Below are 24,325 nucleotides of genomic sequence, written 5' to 3' on the forward strand. Positions count from 1 at the left end.
GGAAAGTTGCACGACTTCGTACAAAGAGGCATATGTATTGGCCTTATTATTTTTAATGGGTGATTTCAGATCCAGGTGCTGGTTACTATCTGGAGGCTCACACAGACGTTTGTCCACGAAAACTTTCATTTGTGCCTGTGAGCCCTCACATATTATTATTATTATTATTATTATTATATATTATATTATTAGTTATATATATTATATTATATTTTATATATATTTTTATATATTTTATTATATTATTAGATATATATATATATATATATATATATATATATATATATATATATATATATATATATATGTATATGTATATGTATGTATATGTATATATATATATATATATGTATATATATATATATATATATATATATATATATATATATATGTATATATATATACATATATATATATATATATATATATATATACATATTATTATATATTATATATATTTTATTATATACCAGAGTCAAGTTCAGACATCAGAATGATCAGTTTTGGTGGCACCCCACAAAGTCAAATAACCTTCCAGAGGGCACCCTGATTCACTGAATCAAATATCCCTGTGTCGTAAGAGGTGACCAGGGTTGCGTCAGGAAGGGCATCTGGCGTAAAACCTGTGCCAAATCATTATGCGGATCATAACGGATGATCTGCTGTGGCGACCCCAAACGGGAGCAGCCGAAAGAAGACGACGACGATATTATATTATTAGTATTTGGATTATATTATATTGGATATAACTACAATGAGAAAAAACGGCAAACTGAGTAAATTATTCCCGGACACATAGGATCAACCTACTTGTGGATCTTATCTGGTCTTCACATTATATATTAAAACTGAATATGGCATTGGATTCCCCATATATGAAAAACTTCCAAAGGAACATTTCATTCAAGTTTCTACCTTGTTTAGTCAAAAATATATGAACATAAATACATTTCAGCCCGTCGTTGGCAGCCATCTTGGATTTCTCAATTTTAAGGCATTATCGGCCATTTTTGAGCTGAGATTTGAGTTCAGATTTGAGTATACATCAGATTTGAGTTCAGCACCCCTCAATACCCCTAAATAGCTTGTATGCCATAAATTAACACCATTTGCCTTCAGCACCTTAAATAGACACATTTTCACAGATTTTGCCGAGTGTAGCTTGTCCGAGGGTGGTTTGAAGCTCATGGATGCTTCTGAGTGGTGTTTCTCCCACCCTACTCTCGCTTCCTGAACCCCATAGAGGTGTATTTTTCCTGCCTGGCACTGGAAAGTGTATGACCATAATTCCTATGAGCAGGCAACACTTTTTCAGGCCATGGAAGAGGTATGTCAAGACATCACTGCAGATGTGTCAGGGGTGGCTCTGCCATGCAAGGTGCTTTTTTCCAACATGTATGGCCAGAGAAAACATTATCTGTGATGTTGACGAGAACATGTGGCCTGACAGAAATCAGAGGCTGAATGTTGAATAAAATGCTTTTTTTTCAAAAAGTTTGTTTTCTGTTGCAATTGCTACAAACTATATGCCTGATGTTGGCTTAATGGTGAGGGTGGTGGGCTTGGGCCCAGAGGGTCCTGAGTTCCAAATACTGCTTGGCTGTTGCATTAGTAGCACGGGTGTTTGTCTCAGTCTGTCATCCTTTTGAATTTGGCAAAATGAGTACCAGCTTGCTGGGATGATTGAGCCATTTGAGTATACTGCGTTGGAGTGGAAACCTATCGAGGATTGTGCCCAATCGCCCAGGCGACTGCTTTGGCAGCACTGATGCACTGTACAGAGTATGGTCGCAATGGATTTTTTTTTTTGTAGCAAACTATGATTTTATGCACAACTTTTCAGTGATATCTGAATCATCTGGGGCCAATTCTACTGAAAAAAATCTATATTCACTTATACGTAACATGTATGTTCAAATCACACAATTTCCAAGATGTAAAGGAAGAAGAGTAAACAGGTAGAAATGGTATGAAGAAAAAAAAATGACAGGGTTAATGAAACATTCCCATGTTTATATTTTGAATTTATTGCACCTTTGTGATATGGTTGATAATGTGAGCTTTTCATTTGATGACAAATGTATCATTTTGATGTGAATATTTGACTTTGAAACGTGTATTTTTAGATGTTGCAGCATTATTGGATTTTGCAAAGGATTTTTGAAGTTTTGCAAACCACAAGACCGTTTTGATTTGCGTGTGACCTGTTTTGGTAACTAGGATATTGTTTCAGGAAATGTGTTCAAGTGATCGAGAAAAACTGTAAATACATACCTCAGATTTCCAAACTGAGCTTCCAAAGGTTATTTGAGATTGTTATGCAACACCACTAACTTATCAGTGGGGTAGCTTGTGTGTTGGTTATCCTTGTCATAAGCCAAGAGTTCATCCTTCAGCATCTGACCCTCTCCATGCTCAAATGAACTACAGATTTGCTCTGTCCTCCTGTTACACACATTTAGTCACTACCAAGAAACACATCAAGGAACAGTCATCCAAAATGGGTGAACTTTACTCAATGTGGGTGAACATGCACACATTTACACTCATGAAAACACTACACTATACAGTATACATCTATGATACATATTAATGAACATTATGACAGTGCATCATCAGTTAAACAAAACATCAAAATCAAGTCTTTTGCAGTGATTACTGCAGAACAAATTGTTACATGAATGGCAAAAATCTATTAATTTTCTCTTATTGTTAATTGCTATTTTGCTTGCTGTTGAAAAAGAAGTCAGATTATTAAAAAACATTTCTGCTTCATTTTAATCCATATTTTGGTTTATTGTGATTGGTAGAAATACGATGTTTGAATCTCCAGTTTTTTAAATTAGCATCATGTAGCATGTTTTTGTGGAAGAACATTTCATCGATAGATAAAGAATGATTTTATAATGGGTAGTAGATATGGTGAAAATGTTATGTGCAGGCTGTTGTGGTAGGTGACACCTGGTAAAGATAAACACCAAAATAATTAGCTATCAAAACAAAAGGCATTGTATTTGGAACATCACTCAAGAGGTTCCTTAAAAAACTAACTTGTTTACCCTTTGAAGGAGTCATACACCCATAGGTCTCAAAGATGTGTTGTGAAGAGAAAAAGGGTAAGCACGTCTTGATGAGTTGGAAACACAACATATACCTATTAGCATAGGAAATATTCATTTTCTGGAGGGCAGGTCTGAAAAGCAAATGCAGCTGCAGCTAATGTTCACTTGACACGCTGAGAAAATGGACTGAGTTCGCTGTTGGCTTACAGGTGTGGTTAACTCACCTAATAGAGAGAAGACTGCACTGACAAGTAGATTGTATGCCAAAGCATGATTTTTAGATTGAACATTGATTTAGGGCTATTTGTCGCTTAACAAATGTCATCTGATTTCGCTACAATCAAGGAGCTGTTCCCACAACACAGTATCTGGTGATTGTTCAACTTCACTTCCATGGTGATAAATGATTGTAGGAGGTCAGAGTAACTGTTTTGAGGGGGAGAGGGGGGGGGGGAGAACTGCATGTGTATGTGCAAATCTTGCTTTCAATATCCACCCAGCTATGAACCAGTTTTTCACATGCAGGTGATGCATCACTGTCTCGACATTGGAAGGACATTCAGAGAGAGGAACAGTCTTCCAGCAAGAGTCTACGGATGTTGAGCATCCCATGTTGACTTTCCTGATACGTGGGCAAGTCATTCCCGCCACCCTGGCCAAATTCCAAATTCCTTTCACTTTCATTCAACCTCAGGCTTGACTGCTGGTTTTTGAAAGATCTGGGTCAAACTTACCCTGGTAATTACACAAGAGAGTAGAAGTAATTCGTGCTTTTAAAAAGCACAATGAGATCATTGCATACATAATGATGTTTACTGATGCAACTGACTCATCATTAGTGGCTGCAGAGAAGCATCATTGAATAAATTAATTAACGAAGTGAATTACTATGAGTTTCCTTACAAAGAACCAGAGTGATTCATCAATGTGTACGCCATCCCTCAGATGGACATTAAAGTGGGCGTTTTAGTTTGGTATGTCGGAATTAGTTTGTGTACATTAAAGATCCTATGTGAAGAATGGGTGAGCTATCACTGGCACCATGGCCAAACAATTCCAAATTTCCCACTCCAATCCTCTATACCTCCGGTCGCAAGGAAACAAATTGCAAAAGGGTTAACTCCCAAGTGGGGTCGCTACACCCCTCTTTGCAAGGTATGTGGATTAGTCGTAATTGTAGTTACAAGGAACTTTTACACAAGAGTCGGCAATGAGGCCTCTCAAAGTTTATACTTTTATAACATCAGGGAAAAGAACAAAGCTCATGCAATGAAAGTTATACTTTCACGGATGGTTAGTCAAACCACAGAAACAAGGACAGTACACAGCAGGGATTTATGATCAGGAGATAACCAGAAAAAGATAACTGAAAGCATAGAAACAGTAATGAAGATTGAGAAGTAAAATGAGCTCAAAGTAATTATCGATAAACTTCTATAATTTTCTTGAAAATCCCAAAGTAAAAGGGATTTCTTGACAATTCACTTTTGTATTAGCTGAAGCCTTCTTGAAACCTCAAATTCCGTCTTGCACGTCTTCCTTTCCGAATGTATGATTCAGAATAAAATCTGGAAACAAAATATACAGTTACAATTCACGTTCACAATCTGGAGAAAGCAGAAACAAAAACGAATCACATGTAACTGGAGATTTCGTCCAAAAAGGAATGCCCAGTGTTACAGATCAGTAGAATATGACATGATTGGAAAGGCTAAGGTGTTTTATGTAAAAGGCAACTTAAATAAAATTCTGTGTAAAAGGGTGTTGTTGTTATTGTTGTTGTTGTTGTTGTTGTTGTTGTGTGATAGCCAGAGGGTGAATCGACAAGGATGAATCGTTGGAGTTCATTCAATGTTAGCATTACTCAACAAGAACAGGACAACCGGAGTTCTCCATGTAATCACAAAAGACTGTTCAGTAGCCATCTTGAATATCGCAAAAGACCATGGGTAAAGGAAGGATCTGGAAATACAATATATACCACTGCTGTTGTTGTTGTTGAACTATGGGTAATATAATCTCGGCCTTACAATCTATAACATTCTCCCCCTCTTAAAATAAGAAACTAGAGTGGGAGAAAATAATTATATTAATGTACTCTCAATTATAATTGTTGCTGGTGCTATATAAATTTAATTTTTATGCTATAAGTCGAATTGGATGACAGTTATGCTTCCCTTTACCCAATATTCTTTTGACCTAAATGTTGATACAAGCAATGTCTTGCTAATGAACAAAGTGACCTGGTTGATAACAGCAACTTTTGCCCTAATTATGTCATTCGCTTTTCACCGAGAAGACACGTATTGCATTTTGGAGTTCTTTGGCTAAGGCTTGTCAGCCCCCTCCACTCTCCCATGAAAGCATATAAATAGCAGGAAATGTAATCTTGTTTTCAGTGCAAATCATTGAAGATGTTTTACCATCTCGGTGGCTTGGACTCTTGGTACCAAGTATACATAAAATTATCTGATGGAATGTGCTTTCACGTTGTGGACAGTGAATTGAAGCGGTGTCTTTCATTTGAGTAACGGGATTTACATTGAGTCAGTTAAAACGTTAACTAAAAAGTAAGAAAATAAAATAGAAAGAAATAAATTCCACAACAACTTGGGGGCTCTTCCGGGATGAACTAAATCCCTGGCGGCAGTCCATGGTCTGGAGGGACGGCAATCGCTTGAGCATGGTAAGTGGAGAGCATTCGCCATTCCTGGCATGGCGGGGCTGTTCTTAGCGGGTAACGTACATCAGACAAAGGAAAGTACATGTCAGAGAATTTTATTGATAAGCCTGAGGGGATCCTTTGAGAGGGTCCGCCGCGATTTAAGTCCGCTTTAAGCCTGCGGGCTGAATAGAGATAGTGATCGCTTGACGGGAAGCTAGAGTCTTCGCCGTACCTTGAGTGAGTTCATTACTCGGCTCATGGTGCTGTACTGGGTACAGTAGAGGCATTGCGGAAAAGCTAATCCCCTCTGGCTAAAGGGAACGAGGTTGGAATACCACCTCCGCGAGGGGTTCGAGACTCAGCTCGCTATGTGAGTGCATGAGTGTGGAAATACTGTTAAAGAATGATGAGATTGTGTATACCGAAGCGACATGCCACAGGCCACAGGCCACGCAGAGGGACATGCACGAGGTATATATTTGACAAATCTGGACCTGATTCTGTGAGAGACAGAGACAGAGAGAGAGAGAGAGAGAGAGAGAGAGAGAGAGAGAGAGAGAGAGAGAGAGAGAGAGAGAGAGAGAGAGAGAGAGAGAGAGAGAGAGAGAGAGAGAGAGAGAGAGAGAGAGATATAGGGCTCCTCTTGGTGGCAAGGTCGGAGTGCAGACTCGATCTAGAAAGCCACGTTGAAAGCTGCATTCAGCTCGCCATCTCTCTAGAGACGTGCAAGCAATATATCGAACAGCGTCATGTTGAGACTGATTTCCGACCCAGGTAAATGGGCGAGGTAAACGAGCAAGGACAATGGTTAAGTGGGAAATAGATAAGTGTTATCAATGTTTCTTGAGTTACCTGTTTGTATTTCTGTTTGTTCATTGTACTTCCTGGAAGTTTGCTTGCTGTGAAATTGTTGTATTGTATTGTGTGGAGGTGTTACGGATTTGTAAATGCAATGATTTGCACGAAACCTTTTGTAGGGTGCAGGAGACTATTGACCGGCTGGGAGCGTGGCTGGTGAAATATGCGTACTGAGCAGAGGACACCCTGGACACCGAAGCAGTCGGCCAGGGTAGGCCATGGGTCCAAGCGACCGAGTTAGTGTAATGGGCACGGGTACCCACGGGAAAGGGACGCGGAGCGCCAACATGCCACGTGGGCATCGACGGGGAAAATTCCAGGAAGGGCATTCCCCTTGTTCATAGGGAGCAGGTAGGTTCGGAGACAGCCTCAGGGCTTGGGGGTGCCATAGATAGAGTCTGGCAGAGGGGGAATCCCTGCCAGTTGAGCCACGCTGCCCAGCCACGAAATTGTGCGAGAGCACGGGAGAGGATGTGCGGGCCAGGCCCAAATTGGTGACGAACACCAACACAGGCGACGGGAATCGTGGTTGTGAGAATGCAAGTTTATTATTCCAACCTGGAACTCTTGTATGTTTGTATTTATATCTGAGTTGTATGCACACTGATTTGCATTGATCTGCATGTGTTACTGAGTGAGTTGCGAAATGGAACTTGTGCGAATCCAACAGATTTCACTGCAATAAAACGTGCTCTATTGTATTTTGGCTTTGTGAAGCTTGTGGGAGTGCATGTGTGACAGAAAATGGAGATAGAGATTGGTCGTCACCGTGATTGTGAAGACTTTGGTTGACAAGAGGTGCACACACCAATTCCAGAGGAAACGAGGCGACCGATCCTGCACGTGTTGTTGATTGTTGTTGTGCGGGGCAGATGTTGTTGAGAATGTTTTGGGACCGGATCGAGAGTTTGTGTGTGAATTCAGTCTTGGTGAAAATTTGAATTGGAAATGATATTTTAACAACTAAAGAAACTTCAGGCAGGGAGTGATGGCAGCCAGGCTGTTCGTGGTTTGGTGCTGATAAAAAACCAAGGTCACGAATCTCCTTGAAATGGCTTTCTCACTGTTTCATAAACTTTGTATGCTGTTTTGGCTTTGAACACTGTACGTTGCATACAGAATAAATGGATGGTCTCCTCGGAGCATCATTTGAATATCTGTTTAAATAATAATAAAAATGGTGATGCATGCATGATAGTCTTGGGGTAACATGTTAAGTCTCGGTGCCACATTGGCTTGTGGCCATCTTGGCTTAGTGTTGATAACGCGAAGGTCGCGAGCTACACTGTACGGGCCAACCATCTCCACTGAGTCTGTTTAAAGTGGTCCATTTATGAGGCTCGCTATCGCCGGCATTGTGAGAATTTATAATTACTCAGCCCGGCAAGCTGAAGAGATTTATGGGTGCTAAGCCCTAGATCCGATTCATATGCAGATTCAAAATGAAAAAGGGGGGTGGGGCTTGGCTATTGACTATTGTGCTACTGTGTTGAGATGCACATGCTGTGCCCGGTGACGTGTCGGAGGTGTTTCCGCAAAATTTTGATTTGAATTGTAACCATTGTACTTAAGAGATGTGATTTAAATGTAGAAACATGATTTGGAATGATTTTTAAAGTGATTTGATGATGTTCAGCACATAGGGCGATTCACAGATGCCCTCGGATGGACATTGAACTAGGCATGCTGTCTTCATTCGTTTGTGGGTGTTGGGGTTAATAAATGACATTGGTGGATGAATGTTAAAGTTGACTGAAGTACTGCTGGGAAGACAATGGCAAACAACCCAGTGTAACCCTTTGATCGATTCAGAGAGGTAAAATTCATTGCATAGATGAACGAAATCATGTTACCTTTTACAATGATCGATCTTTTCACCTCGTGTACAGTGAACAGACTTTCTGCCTGGTGCTTCGAAAACAACATTCCAAACCTTGCAAAGCCAAGGTCGAGCTTTCTGTGCGGGAAACAGACAAAAAAAATCTTTTGTCTTTATATGGGCCTCTATCTGTCAGGGCAAATTCATAAGATTTAATTGGATAGACGCTGAAGATTTTATTTTTGATTCATTGATTTTAAAATAAAATATTTTAATGTCACAATAAAAGACCATAAAGCTGTTTAAGTGAGATTTGACAAATTATTTGACAATTTTTATACACCTCTTTAAAAAAACAGAGGTTTAAACTATCTATTTGTTTTGATAAAGGAATGGATTCATATTGAGAAGGTCAGAGGATGTGATTAGATGGCTCGTGTATGTGTGCTGGTTATATTGCAAGATGTTGCTGTTTTGGTGAGAGAGAAATGGACAAGATGAACAATGTCAGAGATTTAAATGATGATGGAATTCTGAAGTGATGAGAGATTGGTTAAGCATTCTTTTTCCGAGATATTTCACTTCCATTTACCATGGGAGAAATGGAGGCTCACCAGGTTAATGGTAAAACAATGTTAGCCTTTGGTATTGTTGAAACTGTTTGGAGAAATTTTGTAACAATGTTATCAAAGTTCTTGTTTCCAAAATGGACACACTGCAGCTAAAGTGTGATCTGCAGCTCGGTAACTCGAATGACGCCATGCCGACTACAACGGCGTGGAACTCTCATCATTGGGGGGTTTGCAGAGCCCGAAAAAGACTTCCAAAAGAATCGCTCTGTGACGACAATGATAGCCATGCTATTCTTGTTTAATTACTCCTGTGAATTAATGTAAGAATGTGGAACTTAGCTTTGATTTATTTTGGGAATCTATTTTGTGAATCATAATAACCTAGCACACAGGTGTGTTTTGCCCACACCTAGACAGAGCACACCAGTGTGTTTTTGATCTGTATGGTCATGATGGGGATAATCTTATGGTCAAGAGGACCAACAAGTGATACTCATGATAATGTTTGCATGCACTGGGTTTGTTGTCACATGCATAAAGATGGGGAACAGTTAGCAATTAATGGGAGTTGTGTGCGGTAACTGTGTTAGTTACTTTCAGACTAAGCTCATTAAAAAAAAAATTGGGGAGAAAAGAGAACTCATTGAGAACGAACCATGATGGTTCTTATAGTTATAATTGATATAAACTTTTGTTTTGAGATTACAAATTGAGAATCCTTTGTACCTATGGACCTTGTTAATATGTTAATTGAGGATAGAGAAAAGTTACTGAGAATTGAATCAAGATAATAATATAGTAAGTTAAGGTACGTACATACTATTGAAAAAGGGTCTGCGTTATTAAATTGATCTACAGATTGGTCAACATTACATGTTAGGAATCACAAGTTAACTGCAAGGCAAAATCAAGTTATGAGGGAAAACAGCATGGTTTTTCCATTTAACCATAATGCAGAATGACTGGAAGAGTGGCGAGACCAACAGCAATTATGAAATCAATTAAATGGAATTAAGAATTTTACCATGTATTGTAACTGTATTGCTCTCACTGATTAGGAGCTGCTACTGACCTGACTGTAATTTAAACAAAATGCCTCTACAATTTGTGGAAAGACAAACAAAAGGATAAACAAGATTTATACGGAGTACGAAGGCAGGACCATGTGATATGGAAATAAATGTTAAATTGGTCAGAATAAAGGAATTATATTATTGAAAAGAGTGCAATGATGTTACAAGCCAATTTAAATATTACCCGTGTTATCTGTCTTCCGATTAATTGATCAGCACGTGATTTTGATTTAGTGGTACTTATTGCACATTTACTTAAGTAAGTTGAGGTATTTCTAACACTGACTTGACCATCTTTCATCTTTACGGAAGTGCGACGTTTGCTGGAAATAAATAAATAAATAAATAATGGCAGTTGCTCTGGAACTGCTTGTGAATGAAACTGTGAATTGTTTAGCAGATATGAATGTTAAAATGGTGACTGTGCAAAACCGAATCGCTATGGATTCGGTACTTGAAAGAAGTAGCTAACTTTCGTAATTATTGTACAGATGATGGAATCTTTTGGTGAAAATAATTATTGATTGCAAATTGGAAACCTAATAAAGACCGTTGCCCTTTCTACATGGAAATAGCAAATGAGATGAATGTTTTTAGTGGACATACAACTGAGATTTCTGTATATTTTAGCATGTCGTTTAGGGAAATAATAAGGAAAGGGATAAAATTTTGATATAACGTTTAACGCAAGTTGAATGCTTCTGTAAGAACCTTTGTCAGTCTTGTTGAAATACATGAGCCCATGACATTTACTGATTGATGTTTAATCGATGCTTAACCTTGATTTTCTTTGTTTCGCACTGTTGAGAGCAGTTGAACTATGCAATGTACGATTTCATCTGATGAAGCTTTGGAAGAACTTCCACCGAAAGATTGGACGATGGGGAGAACCCAGATTTTGGTGACTGGGCGTTCAACACGTGATTATGAAACTACCCCCTTCCTGAGGAGATAAGATGAGCAATGTTGGGGGGGGGGGGAAGAAGAACCCACTGAGGAGAAGGTTGGACAAGTCAAACCACATGTGTCAACAAAGACTTAACGTCACCATTGCATGGGGCCTGCCTGGAGGAATGTCCTCAACCACACTCATGGATTGCTGTTCTGCAAATACATCGTGAACTTGCCATGGTTGCTTCAATGCACAACGAAGGTCCTGAAGGTCCACACGGCGAGTCCTCTGCAACATGTGCTCAATGATGCGTGTGGGGGCTCGTGCAGCTATCGCGACTGCATCCAACTTGCACAGCTCGCTTGGTGAATCAAACCTGATTGCACAAACTGCTGCTATGAGGCCCCAAACTCTACTGGGGCTGGATCTCTGTTCACCTCTCGAGTCCTTTTTGTCTCCTTCAACCCAGTGTCGGGCCCAAGCTCGTACCTACCAAGATCGACCTTCTCTTCAGCTCAAGGAGTGCCTCGACTGTGTTTCCCGTTGGGTGATGCAATCTACACGCTGACCTGTTTATCTTCTGACTTTGGGTAGCATGTCTTTTCAATGTCATTGTTTTCCATCCATAGGGCTCACTTGGGCAGCCACCTAAATCCATTTCTGGTCGGCCAACTGCTTAAACACCCATTTCTGGCTGCCCAAATGACTTAACAACATTGTCCACATGTAAAAACTGTTACGATTGTGGAAATTCACAGATCAGCATTCAGGTTCGCCGAAGATCAGTTATGTCGATCAGTGAGTGTTCCAGGTTAGATTTCCCCACGAATGTATAACGGGAATTATTCATGTGCTGGGCTGTGCATCTTCAGTTAGCCGTTATTCTGTCTCTATCATTTATTTTAACAACAACAACGACAATAACAACAACCAGAGCAATTCTTCGACCACGTTCGCCTTCGATCGGGGCAGATCCCGCCTGAATGAGGGTTCAAAGGTGAAGAGAAGGAGGGCGCTGATTTCGGGTGGAAAAAGCCCACCGCGGCCCGTCTCCTTGTGGGCGATAAAAAGCCGCGTTCGCTCGGCGGAAGAGGCCGCGTGAGAGAGAGAGCCAGTTGAGAGTTGGAGGAAGTGGAGTGTCATTGTGGGGTTGGTAGGTCGAGATCGCTGGAGCAGTAGCTCGTGGGAGAAGCCTTGGAGCGCAGCTAGATGGCAGTGGAGAGTCGGGTGCGTCGCAAGGCTCTTGACCCACCAAGCTGCCATTCGAAGCTGCTGCAGCGTTGGCAACGAGCCAGCGAGACGGAGACACCAAGGGTCGACAACCCGAACCAGGACCCAGCGAGTCACCACGAGGGTGGCCAGGTAGCCCGCTCGGTCTCTCGGAGCCCCTTCGGTCATCACGGCTCTGAACAATAATAAAGGCTTACGAGCCTGTTCTTCCTTTCTTGGGTTTTTGTATGAAAGTCTGGGGTACCTTGTCTCCAAGTAGAATTGTGAGTAAGTACGTGCTTGTACATAATAAGTAGACATAGGCTGTAGGCTTTTTGTTCGTGTCCTGCCCCCATTCCCCCATTGACTGCTTAAGTGCCTGTACGAATAAATGTCCCCATTTTTGAATGTCACCTGCTCGTTGCGTCCCTTCCTACATTGACTGCCATAATTGCATTCGGGATATTAGCAGGCTGATTATAAGCCGATAAAACGTACATCTGATCCGACGGGACATGGCGATATAAAACCGCTCGGCAATCGCATACGGAACGAGCTGCTTAAGCGGTTTGTTTTCGTGCAGGCCCTGTCGATGTATAAACTCCCGGCATTTCTGTCCACGCGAATAATTAGGTACATCGACAATTCGGCGATCGACCCTGTAGCGCGTGGACAGAAGACTTGGCTGGTTTATGGTGTGTTAAAAACACCCGTAGCTGGGTTTCAGCGTTGATCCGAAGCTGCGACTAGATTGCTCCGTTCGGTGGGCACACACGGCCGCAATTGGGCGAAAGGCGGTCGTCCGCACGCTGAACGGGCGAAAATCTACAACAATACAACCTTCTATCATCACAAACCTTGATTTCCAGTGATGATGGGTGTTGGGCAAGTGGTTGGTGGTGGTGGTGGAGGTTGATGGTGGGGGTACTGATGGAGTGGGAGAGGTAGTGGTTGTGGTGAATTAACGTGAATCAAGGGACATGACGCGGGATCACATGTTGTGCGTCTCGCGTATAAGGGGATGTCTCTCTGCGGCACGAGTGATTGTCCCCGGGGCATTGCTATTGACATCGGCTGTCCACTTGATGCTCGTTAACTGAAGGTGCTCATTGACTGGTGAGAATGGAGATTATATCGAACTCCGTGCTTACGCGGATTAGTCTGCAATGGTTAACTGCACATGTATACGTTTCTGCTTATGTACTCCTAGCTGAACCTGTATTTCCTGGTGTGTCCACAGAAGCGGCTCCAATCAAATGGAATAAAGCCTAAACTCTGAAGGTTCATCTCTCGCTCTCATTTCAATTTATTCCATTTGATTTTCTCGGCTCTCTCAACCAAAGATGGACAAGATCTACAAACCAGAGAGGTTCGACGCAGACCCAAACACGACTGACGCAGAAATGAAATGGTCACATTGGTTCTGCTCCTTCTCACACTATCTGACCATCATCGCGGAGGGAGCTGACAAATTTGCCGCTCTCGTGAATCATGTCTCGCCCAGCGTGTACAGGCTCTTCTCGGAGTGCGACACTTACGAAGCAGCGATTGACGTACTGCAGGCGCTCTACGTGAAGCCCAAGTACGAGGTATACATACGACATCTTCTCAACACACGCAAGCAAGCAGCCGGGGAGACAATCGATCAGTTCCTGCAAGCTCTGAATCAGCTGGGAAAAGACGGCAGCTTCCGGGCCGTAAGCGCCGAGGAACACCGAAAGGAAGCGACACGGGAGGCATTCATCCAAGGACTCAGATCAGCCCACATACGGCAACGCTTACTAGAGAAAGCGCAACCCACTCTTGACAAGGTAGTCGATCAGGCTCGAGCGATGGATACGGCTCAGCAGCAATCTGAGTCATTTGGGACACCAATGCTGCTCATGAACGCTGCTACGATGGGAACCCAAGGAACCCCACTGGCACAGACACAGCCAGACATGAGGGATGGAGAAACACCCGAGGAGCCGGATACCCAGACCTCGTCAAACTCCTCAGCAACTGCTCCGGTCGGTAAATGCTTCTTTTGTGGGTACAAAGGCATCCTCACAAAAATGTCCAGCCAGAGATGCCACATGCATGAATTGCGACAAGAAAGGGCATTATGCCAGGGTATGCAAATCTACTCTAAGGAGGAATAAACCCACTTCTGCGGCTCTCTACTCGCAAAATAAATTGACTGCAGCCTCTCCGGGGAATCTATCCAAGGCTATCATCAACGTGCGAATTAACGGGCATATGGCTGAGGCTCTGGTTGATACCGGTAGCTCTGAAAGTTTCGTCAACAGCTCGCTAGTGAAGGGCAGGAAATGGGTAATCCACCCGACTGACAATACGGTATGCATGGCCGCCACCTCACTACAATCCCGCGTACGAGGGTACTGCAATGTTGAATTGGACGTAAAAGGGTACACGCATCGGGATGTAAAGGTGCTGGTGCTTCGTGATTTGTGCGCAGACGTAATTCTGGGTCATAATGTCCTCAAGCAGCACACGAGCGTCGAAATACCCTTTGGAGGAAGCAAGCCTCGTCTAATTTTAAATGCGCTGACCACCGCGGAGGGTGACGTCCCCCCAGCTGTTCGCTAACTTGTCGCCGGTCTGCAAACCGATAGCGATCAAATCGCGGCGATATACCACTGCTGACATGAATTTCATCACTTCAGAAACCAAGCGATTACTGGAGGAGGGAATTATAGAACCGAGCGATTCGCCATGGCGCGCACAGGTGTTAGTGACCAGCAGTCAGAACCATAAGAGACGGATGGTTGTCGATTATTCCCAAACGGTCAATCGCTTTCACCCAACTCGACGCCTACCCCCTGCCGCGCATAGATGAGATGGTCGAACGCGTGGCCAATTATAAGGTATTCAGTACCATCGACTTGCGAAGCGCCTATCATCAAATTCCCATCCGAGAGGAAGACAAACCGTACACTGCATTCCAGGCAGGGGCGGCGCCTCTACCAGTTCAGAAGGATACCATTCGGTGTCACGAATGGAGTAGCTTGCTTCCAACGGGTTATGGACGACATCATCTCAGATGAAAACCTCGAAGACACTTTTGTTTACGTGGATAATGTCACAGTGTGCGGTAGGGATCAGAGGGAACATGATAGGAATCTGGACAGATTCTTGAGCATTGCTGGAAAATATAATCTGACTCTCAACTACGAGAAATGCGTATTCTCGGCAAGGTCAATTGACCTTCTCGGCTACACGATAGCCAACGGCACAATTAAGCCTGATCCTGAGCGATTGCGCCCGCTCCGTGAGCTTCCACCACCTCAGGACTTGCAGACAATGCGCCGGGTGATCGGGATGTTCGCTTACTATGCAAGATGGATTTCGCAATACTCCGAGAAAATATATCCCCTAGTGCATTGCAAAAACTTTCCACCAGATGCCGCTGTCGTGAAAGCTTTCCACGATCTCAAGGATGATATCAGTAAGTCCGTGGTTTTATCGATCGACAGCTCGGTGCCCTTCGTGGTGGAAACCGACGCTTCAAATCACGCCATAGCTGCAACACTTAATCAGTCTGGGCGGCCGGTCGCTTTCTTCTCGAGAACTCTCTCTAGAAGCGAGCAGAGACACTCGGCAATAGAGAAGGAGGCGTACGCCATCGTCGAAGCGCTGCGTAAATGGAGACATTATTTACTGGGAAACCTGGTTTACTGGTTTACTGGTGATTTACTGGTGATGGGTGTGGGGGAAGTGATGGTTGGTGGTGGTGGGTGATGGTGGGGGTCGCGATGGAGTAGGAGAGGTGGTGTTGATGGGTGTGGGGGAAGTGATGGTTGGTGGTGGTGGGTGATGGTGGGGGTTGCGATGGAGTGGGAGAGGTGGTGGTCATGGGTGTGGGGGAAGTGATGGTTGGTGGTGGTGCGTGATGGCAGGGATAGTGATGGGTGTGGGGGAAGTGATGGTTGGTGGTGGTGGGTGATGGTGGGGGTTGCGATGGAGTGGGAGAGGTGGTGATGATGGGTGTGCGGGAAGTGATGGTTGGTGGTGGTGGGTGATGGTGGGGATAGTGATGGAGTGGGAGAGGTGGTGATCATGGGTGTGGGGGAAGTGATGGTTTGTGGTGGTGGTGGTGTGGCGATGGGATAGGAGGGATGGTGATGGTGGAGGTGGTGGTGATGGTTGAACTAATGGTGCTCGTGGAATATTTACCCATTTATTCACTCATCTTTTGTAACTTGTCGATGTACTATTTTTGTTCATCTGGTAACTACTTTTCTGTTGAATATGCAATTTGATTTATTATGCTGAAAGTGTGTTCCCTTTTGATAACTGTTAAAGGCAGAGTAACCTTTGGGGAGTTAGCCTCAGACTGGAGAGATGTAAATAAACTGAATACACACTGTACACCAGCGTTTGTTGTCAACTTATAATATCCATGTCATAGTTATATTGTAGATTGGTACAATGAGTGCCTCACACAAGTACAGAGTATATTCAATACAAATTTATTTCTTGGAAATATTGATCAGACAAGCAATTTTGTTTGGATATATCATAAATTTTTTTAATGAAATCCCATGCATGGTTAATGGAATGTAAGTTGAGATATTAAAAAGATCATTGATGGGTATTAAAACCAGAACAAAGATTTTAAATATTTATGGTGAAGATACATACATGCGAAATACAAGATATATGTTGGAAGTGAGATTTTTTTTTTACAAAATTGATGATGCCAAGGTGCTAATTTGTGTCTCTTCTTGCATGCTCAGAATGCCCCAGATTGTACCTACGAGCATCTAAAATTGCTAAATTTTCTGGGGGAGAACCCCCAGACCCTCTGACAACGAAAGGGGGGAGACCCCCCTCTCCCGCTCTCCCCCCCCCCCTCGCACACTGATTGTGGCCGCCGCGGCCCGCAAAATTATATATGTTGCCAGTTTTACCCGTCATTTTTAAACCCAGGGGAAACCCTCAATGTGTGACATATGCTGATGAACAGGCCATAAATTAAATGGAAACACACTCACTCTTGTTATGTGGCTGGGACACTATTGAAATGGTTGTTATCCAGCATTCTTCTGATATGAGCACTCGCTGCCATTGTTGATTGAACTTGTGTAATGAATATCTCTTCTCCTCCAGGAACGAGGTATGGTGAGCATGGGTAATATAATTATTCAAATTTTCCTTATAAGGAAAAAGGGGGGAATTGTGGGAGAAAAGAATTATATTAATGTACTCTCAATTATAATTGTTGCTGGTGCTTTATAAATTTAATTTTTATGCTACAAGTCAAATTGGATTGCAGTTATGCTTCCCTTTACCTAAGAGTCTTTTGACCTAAATGTTGATACAAGGAATGTCTTGCTCATGAACAAAGTGACCTGGTTGATAACAGCAACGTTTGCCATAATTATGTCATTCGCTTTTCACCTAGAAGACACGTATTGCATTTTGGAGCTCTTTGGCTAAGACTTGTCAGCCGCCTCCACTCTCCCATGAAAGCATATAAACACCAGGAAATGTAATCTTGTTTTTCGTGCAAATCATTGAAGATGTTTTACCATCTCGGTGGCTTGTACTCTTGGTACCAAGTATAAATAAAATTATCTGATGTAATGCGCTTTCACATTGTGGACAGTGAATTAATCGGTGTCTTTCATTTGAGTAACAGGATTTACATCGAGTTGGTTAAAACGGTTAACTAAAAAGTAAAGGAAATAAAATAGAAATAAATAAATTCCACAACACAAGTAAGCTAAACGGGTCCAGATGATCAGGTGGTTTTCTGTGACGCTCCAATCTGCGCAGTGGTGGTGCATCAGGAACATTCTTTGGAGTGCTTCAAACAGCTGAGAAGCCAGCAGAACTTTCGTCACCAGTCGTGAGCTTGTCCTGTGATAGAACCCCTCGGGTTTCCTCCATGACCAGAATCTTGGTTTGCACTCGGCACACACTGGACAGGAGGCCGTTACCTTCTTCACATCCTCAAGAGAGAAAGGAAGATTCCGAGTTCTGACAAAATGTAACATCCTAGTGATGCCGGGGTGACAGAGAGAATTGTGTTGTTCGATCAGGTATCTGTGCTGATTGCCAAGCAGTATGCTCTGGATAATGTGTCTGCCATGATGTTCTCGCTCCCTGGTCGGAACTGTATGTCAAAGCTGTAACAGGCAAGTTTGATCCTCCATCTTTGTATTTTATCATTCTTGATCATTCCCGATTGTTTGGAATCGAACATGAAGGCTACGGACTTCTGATCGGTGATCAGGGTGAAGTGGCGCCCAGTCAGATAGTGTCGCCACTTACGCAATGATTCAACAATAAGAATACGCCTCTTTCTCCACTGAAGAATGTTTGCGTTCACTCGCATTCAGTGTTCTCGAGAAAAATTCCGCAGGTCTCCCGGCCTGGTTAAGAGTGGTGGCTATCGCAATGTCAGAGGCATCCATCTCAAAAACAAATGGGAAGGTTTCATCAATACAACGAACCACTGATTTCTCCACCTCTGCTTTTAGATCTTTGAAAGCTTGTTGGGCTGCATCAGACAAAGGAAAATTAGCAACCTCAACAAGGGGGCTGACTTTCTCAGAGTGGTTAACAATCAACAGAGAGTTGTACGGAAACATACCCAGTGTTTGACGCAGAGACCCATTATCTACTGGAAGGCGAAGGCCGCGGAGTGGTCGCAGACTCTCTGGGTCGGACCTCATTAAGCCATTTGAAATTGTATATCCCAGAAGATCAACTGAGGCCACAGAGAATGAGCATTTATCAGGGTTGAAGGTTAGGTTAAAGTTCTTGGCTGCCTCAAGAAATTTATGAAGATTAGCATCATGCTGTTCCTTACTTTTGCCACAGACAGTAATGTTATTCAGGTCAGTGTAGGTATCGGAGAGTCCATTGTCGGCAATAAATTGATCTATCACCCGTTGGAAACAGGCGACTCCGTTTGTCACTCCGAATGGAATTCTGCAAAATTGATACAACTGCCCACATGCCTCAAAGGCAGTATACGGTTTGTCGTCATCTCTGATAGTGACCTGGTGGTAAGCGGACTTCAGATCGAGAGTACAACATAGTTGATATGCACTACCTTGCTGACCAACCCGCCTATCTTCGGTCGTGGGTAGGCATCCAGTTGCATGAAGCGGTTGACTACAAATAATCACCATCCGCCTTTTGTGTCTCTCATTCGTTGCAAATACAACTTGAGCTCGCCAGGGCGAGGTGCTGAGCTCGATGATGCACTCTTCGATTAACATTCTTGTTTCTGACTCAATGAAACTGCTATCTGGTGCACTGTACTTTCTCGACCTAACAGCAATGGGCTTACAGTCGGGAGTGAGATTCGTGAAATGTGGTGGTGGAGGTAGAGAGAGGGTAGCGAGCACATAGAGAGCAGTGGTCTGTCTCCCCCAGACTGCACAATCACGCTCTCATGATGCTTCATGAAATCCTGGCCTTGGAAGACATCACCACAAATATCAGGTAAGACGGAAAGTCGAACATCAGGAGATTGTTAGGGATTTGGAAGCCTCTTGCACACAGACAGTCAGCAGTCCCAAAGTTTAGTTATTTCTTTAAGTATATGTGTATAGTTAGAATCCATCCCCTTTGTCTAACGGGAATTTCATGTGTACGCTGAGTTATTTTGTAGTTACTTTTTTATATTCCCCAACAACAACATCCTGCTTCGTTCCACCACCCAACCAAACCTTCGCGCACCAACTCTATAATCCATGTGTTTTTGGCTGAAGGCATGGGCGGAGCCTCCATTGACCCAGATCAAGGCGCCACTCCGAAGAAGGGCAGGGAGTGTTTCCTGTAGCCAATGGACGAAGAGCGAGCAAAACCAAGGCACTCCAGCCAATGGGAAGCCAGGCCAGAAACAACCACAGAGCCTCTTCGGGGGGAGGGAGTGGGCCACCGACACGCCAACTGTCCAATGGGAGGCAGAGTTACCTCATGACGGATCGCTCCCACCTCACAGGAGGGGTTTAGTTGAATAATTGTCGATGCGATCCATCTGGGTCGTCTCGTCTGGTCTGCGAGCCATCTTCCGTCTTGGTGCTGGCTGCCGTCTGCCGCTTCGTCTTGGTTTCTTCGCGCTTGGTGTGAGGTTGTCTGTGTGGGTTCGAGTCCCACCATGGTGGTTGGAGCGTCCGATCTTCCCAAGCCCTTCCACAAGAATCCCGAGCTCCACAAGGGCAGGTCGGCAAGCCATGCGAACGCGGCCAGGTATCGACCAAACTCTGACCTCCAGCCTGTCTATCCCCTTGGCTGTGAGGGTCGAAATAAAGATAATCCGGGTCCATTTTCTTTTGGTGTGTGTATGTCTGTGGTGGCGCCGTCCTATAAGTAGAAATTGTATAAGTGTTGATTGCTCATTGTACATTGCCTGCATATTCGTGATTAAGTCTGCTCTGTCTCCCTTCCGATTACTGTAAAATATAACCCGTTAAATGTTCCAGTCGTTGTCTGTGTTTTCTTTAATTGGCCTAGCATGGTTCGGGCTTGAGAAATAGTGATGCCATGTGTGCCGTAAATTGTCATTTGGACCGGCGTGGCTTTGGAAAATCCCGCTCGGTTACCCCAGATCCGAGTCGGTAACAGCGACTCGGTTCGGACAAAGTCGGCCGAGGGTGTGACTTCCCCGGTAGTTAAACGGCATGGGTATTTAGGTATATTGGAATAGACAAGTGGACCCGACATCACGCCTTCAAAATATTGGCCACCACGGGCCTTTAAGCGACCCGTCGACTCCGGAGTTATCCGGGGTGACGACCTTTGATTCCTGGTGTTGTAAAGGGTGTTCGTGTGCACGTGGGAGACGGACCGACTGCTCCGTCTAGCGATCATTCCTCGCCACCGACCCCCAGCCCACAACAATATGTTCTGCCCTTCAACTCAAGGTTCACTAAACAATACCCATCTATTCTAGTCGACAACGAGGTAGATGCCATTGATACTCTACCTGTCCCAGGGTGCACACAAAGTTTGTACACATTAACCAGCCTCTGGCACACAAAACTTTCCGAGCACCCGGTGTCCAAAAGTGCTTCATACTTTTTACCATTCACAGGCACGTTAACTGTTACCTTAGATAGGTTTTCTACAGATGTGACAGACATTGCAGCTCGGGTTGGGGTGTTGTGGAGCATAGCTGCGGCCCCAGGCAGCCTAGATGATCGACGCACCTCAGTAAAATGTCCTTTCTTACCGCACTTATTACACAGCATCACAAGTAGGACAGACTCATCGAGGGCGTCGATAGTTCCCACAGAAAAAGCACCTCTGTTGCTTTCCAGCAGCAGCGACTACTTGAGAGCCATCCAGAGGAGGAGGTTGGCAAGTCCTTGTTCTGGCTTCTGCAGTAGATCTATCGACCGAAGAAGTTGTGACTGCGTTGAGGGGTGTTTCAGGTGCTGTGTATGACTCAGAGCACTTCTGCACCCGATCAAGAGCTGGTGTAAAGGTGTTAGTTTGCACGTGATGGATGGGGGTTAGTGTATATGTGATGATAACTGGTGTAAAGGGTGTTAGTGTGCACGTGATGGATGGGGGTTAGTGTATATGTGATAACTGGTGTAAAGGGTGTTCGTGTGCACGTGATGGATGGGGGTTAGTGTATATGTGATGATAACTGGTGTAAAGGGTGTTAGTTTTCATGTGATGGATGGGGGTTAGTGTATGGTCACATTTGCCACGGCGGCCGTGGGGTCTCCAAAATCTGCGGCCACTGGCAATTCTACGGCGGCCGCAGTATTTCCATGGTCACACAATGTAGCAGTCACATGTGTTTTTATTTTTCGGGTAGCCGCACGGCGTATTTAGAAATCGTGGAGACCGAAAATGTGGGGGTGCCGTAATTTTTTGGGCAATATCATCTGGGGCTTACAATCTGTAACATGTTGTTCAATCGGGAAATTAAAATGACTACAGAGCACAAACTACACGGAAAATACCTCCTTGACATCCATCATTTTCACCAATAGTTTCGGCACTAAAAGACCCTAATTATTGGCATTGTGTATTTATTAATTTCAAAAACGTAAACACATAATTAAACACTTCAAGAATTTTCTTCAATGTCATCGTTGCATGTTTTACGTTGAAATTTTTGAAACGCGACAAGCAATATCAGGTGCACTAACCCGACCTACCTTTATTATATATCTCGTCTTTACAGTTAAATATGTATATTTTCTCTAAACACTCACTGCATCAGAGTTTCCTTTCCCATATTCCGAGACAACATCTTCAGTGATAAACACTTCACTCCGTGAAGAACGATCGCTTTCGATGGGAGGGAGGGGTTTATTGTTGATGGGAGGGGAGGGGTTTAATGTCGATGGGAGAGGGGAGCGTTTAATGTTGATGGGAGGGGAGGCGTTTGGTGTTAATGGGAGAGTGGAAGGGTTTAGTGTTGATGGGAGGGGAGGGGTTTAGTGTTGATGAGAGAAGGGGGGTTTAGTGTTGATGGGAGAAGGGGGTTTAGTGTCGATGGGAGAGGGGAGGGGTTTAGTGTCGATGGGAGGGGAGGGGTTTAGTGTTGATGAGAGAAGGGGGTTTAGTGTTGATGGGAGAAGGGGGTTTAGTGTCGATGGGAGAGGGGAGGGGTTTAGTGTCGATGGGAGGGAGGGGTTTAGTGTCGATGGGAGAGGGGAGGGGTTTAGTGTCGATGGGAGGAGGGGTTTATTGTTGATGGGAGAGGGGAGGGGTTTGGTGTCGATGGTAGAGGGGAGCGTTTAGTGTTGATGGGAGGGGAGGCGTTTGGTGTTAATGGGAGAGTGGAAGGGTTTAGTGTTGATGGGAGGGGAGGGGTTTGGAGTTGATGAGAGAAGGGGGTTAGTGTTGATGAGAGAAGGGGGTTTAGTGTTGATGGGAGAAGGGGGTTTAGTGTTGATGGGAGGGAGGGCTTTCGTGTTGATGGGAGGAGGGTTTAGTGTTGATGGGAGGAGGCGTTTGGTGTTGATAGGAGAGTGGAAGGGTTTAGTGTTGATGGGAGGGGAGGGGTTTAGTGTTGATGAGAGAAGGGGGTTTAGTGTTGATGGGAGAAGGGGCTTTAGTGTTGATGGGAGGGGAGGGGTTTTGTGTTGATGGGAGGAGGGGTTTAGTGTTGATGGGAGAAGGGGGTTTAGTGTTGATGGGAGAAGGGGGTTTAGTGCTGATGGGAGGGGAGGGCTTTATTGTTGATGGGAGGAGGGATTTAGTGTTGATTGTAGAGGGAGGGGTTTAGTGTTGATGGGAGGGAGGGGTTTCGTGTTGATGGGAGGAGTGGTTTAGTGTTGTTGGGAGAGGGAGGGGTTTAGTTTTGATGGGAGGAGGGGTTTAGTGTTGAGGGGAGAGGGGAGGGGTTTCGTGTTGAGGGGAGGGGAGGGGTTTAGTGTTGATGGGAGGGAGGGGTTTACTGTTGAGGGGAGGAGTTTAGTGTTGAGGGGAGGGGTTTCGTGTTGATGGGAGGGGTTTCGTGTTGATGGGAGGGGTTTCGTGTTGAGGGGAGGTGTTTAGTGTTGAGGGGAGGGGTTTCGTGTTGATGGGAGGGGTTTAGCAAGTCCGCGTGCTCGGTTCGTCCCCCGAGGGATCTCGGGAGGGTGTGCCAGGTTTTTCATTTAAAGGTGTTCTTGTTTCCATTCGGCCATTCGGGTAATTGGGACACCGGCTTTGGAGCACAGAGACAGCGCATGTCATATTACAAACCCAACATCCAATTTGTCTGATGACGTACGACGAGCTCCATTCTTCCAATCTGAAGCACATCAATCTCGAACCATGCGTCCTCAACTCTTCCACCTTCCCGAAAATGGTTGACATTCTCTGATCTGCCACCGAACTTCGCCATTCCAATCGTTTTATCATGAAGCTTGGTTTCCCCACTTTTGACCACCAATTATCGTTTTTATTTCTCGGTGTTTTCTTTCTCTTTCACTTGGTTTTGGAAGGAAAAAAATAAGATTTTTTTTTCGTCAGCCGGTCTTCTTCGAAGAGAATGACGTCATCAAGAACGATGGAGAAGATGGTTTTCCCTGGAGGGGACGGTTTGGAGATGACGTGGACGCACGCGATCTTTCTGCAGAGTTCAGTTTTCGTTCCCGCCAAATTGGAGTTAAACCCAGTGAAGAAACATTTTTTTCTGCAGGACGTCTAATAATGACCAGATTGTGTATTTTACTGAATCACTTGAATGTTTCACCAGTGATTT

The 24,325-nt window shown here is 44.0% G+C and overlaps 2 protein-coding genes and 1 long non-coding RNA gene across 10 annotated transcripts in view; 2 read left to right on the forward strand and 1 right to left on the reverse strand.

The window, feature by feature from the left end:
* Nucleotides 1-2,494: 2,494 nt before the first annotated feature.
* LOC147025328 (uncharacterized) lies at nucleotides 2,495-22,507 on the reverse strand. The gene is made up of 3 exons (XR_015059460.1): nucleotides 22,344-22,507; nucleotides 8,439-8,542; nucleotides 2,495-4,630 (listed from the first exon to the last, which is right to left on the reverse strand). It is a non-coding gene; the product is annotated as an uncharacterized LOC147025328 (long non-coding RNA).
* LOC147025329 (carnitine O-palmitoyltransferase 2, mitochondrial-like) overlaps nucleotides 5,471-24,325 on the forward strand; it is a 118,782-nt gene continuing 99,927 nt past the window's right edge. For 7 of the 8 annotated variants that reach the window (XR_015059459.1, XM_085886191.1, XM_085886193.1 and 4 more), the window contains exon 1: nucleotides 5,471-5,748. The gene's annotated coding sequence lies outside the window, so the exon portion shown is untranslated. Of the gene's footprint in view, nucleotides 5,749-6,704; nucleotides 6,797-24,325 lie in introns of all 8 variants that reach the window. The other variant, XM_085886188.1, reaches the window with a different exon arrangement.
* LOC147025330 (uncharacterized) lies at nucleotides 13,109-15,085 on the forward strand. The gene is made up of 2 exons (XM_085886210.1): nucleotides 13,109-13,266; nucleotides 13,391-15,085. Exon 2 carries the CDS (start codon nucleotides 13,494-13,496, stop codon nucleotides 14,289-14,291), a length of 798 nt encoding a protein of 265 aa, XP_085742336.1. The 5' UTR covers nucleotides 13,109-13,266; nucleotides 13,391-13,493; the 3' UTR covers nucleotides 14,292-15,085.

The sequence above is a fragment of the Eptatretus burgeri genome, chromosome 6 (assembly GCF_056783735.1).
Source record: "Eptatretus burgeri isolate ZD-2024b chromosome 6, Ebu_testis_v1, whole genome shotgun sequence".
NCBI lineage: Eukaryota > Metazoa > Chordata > Myxini > Myxiniformes > Myxinidae > Eptatretus > Eptatretus burgeri.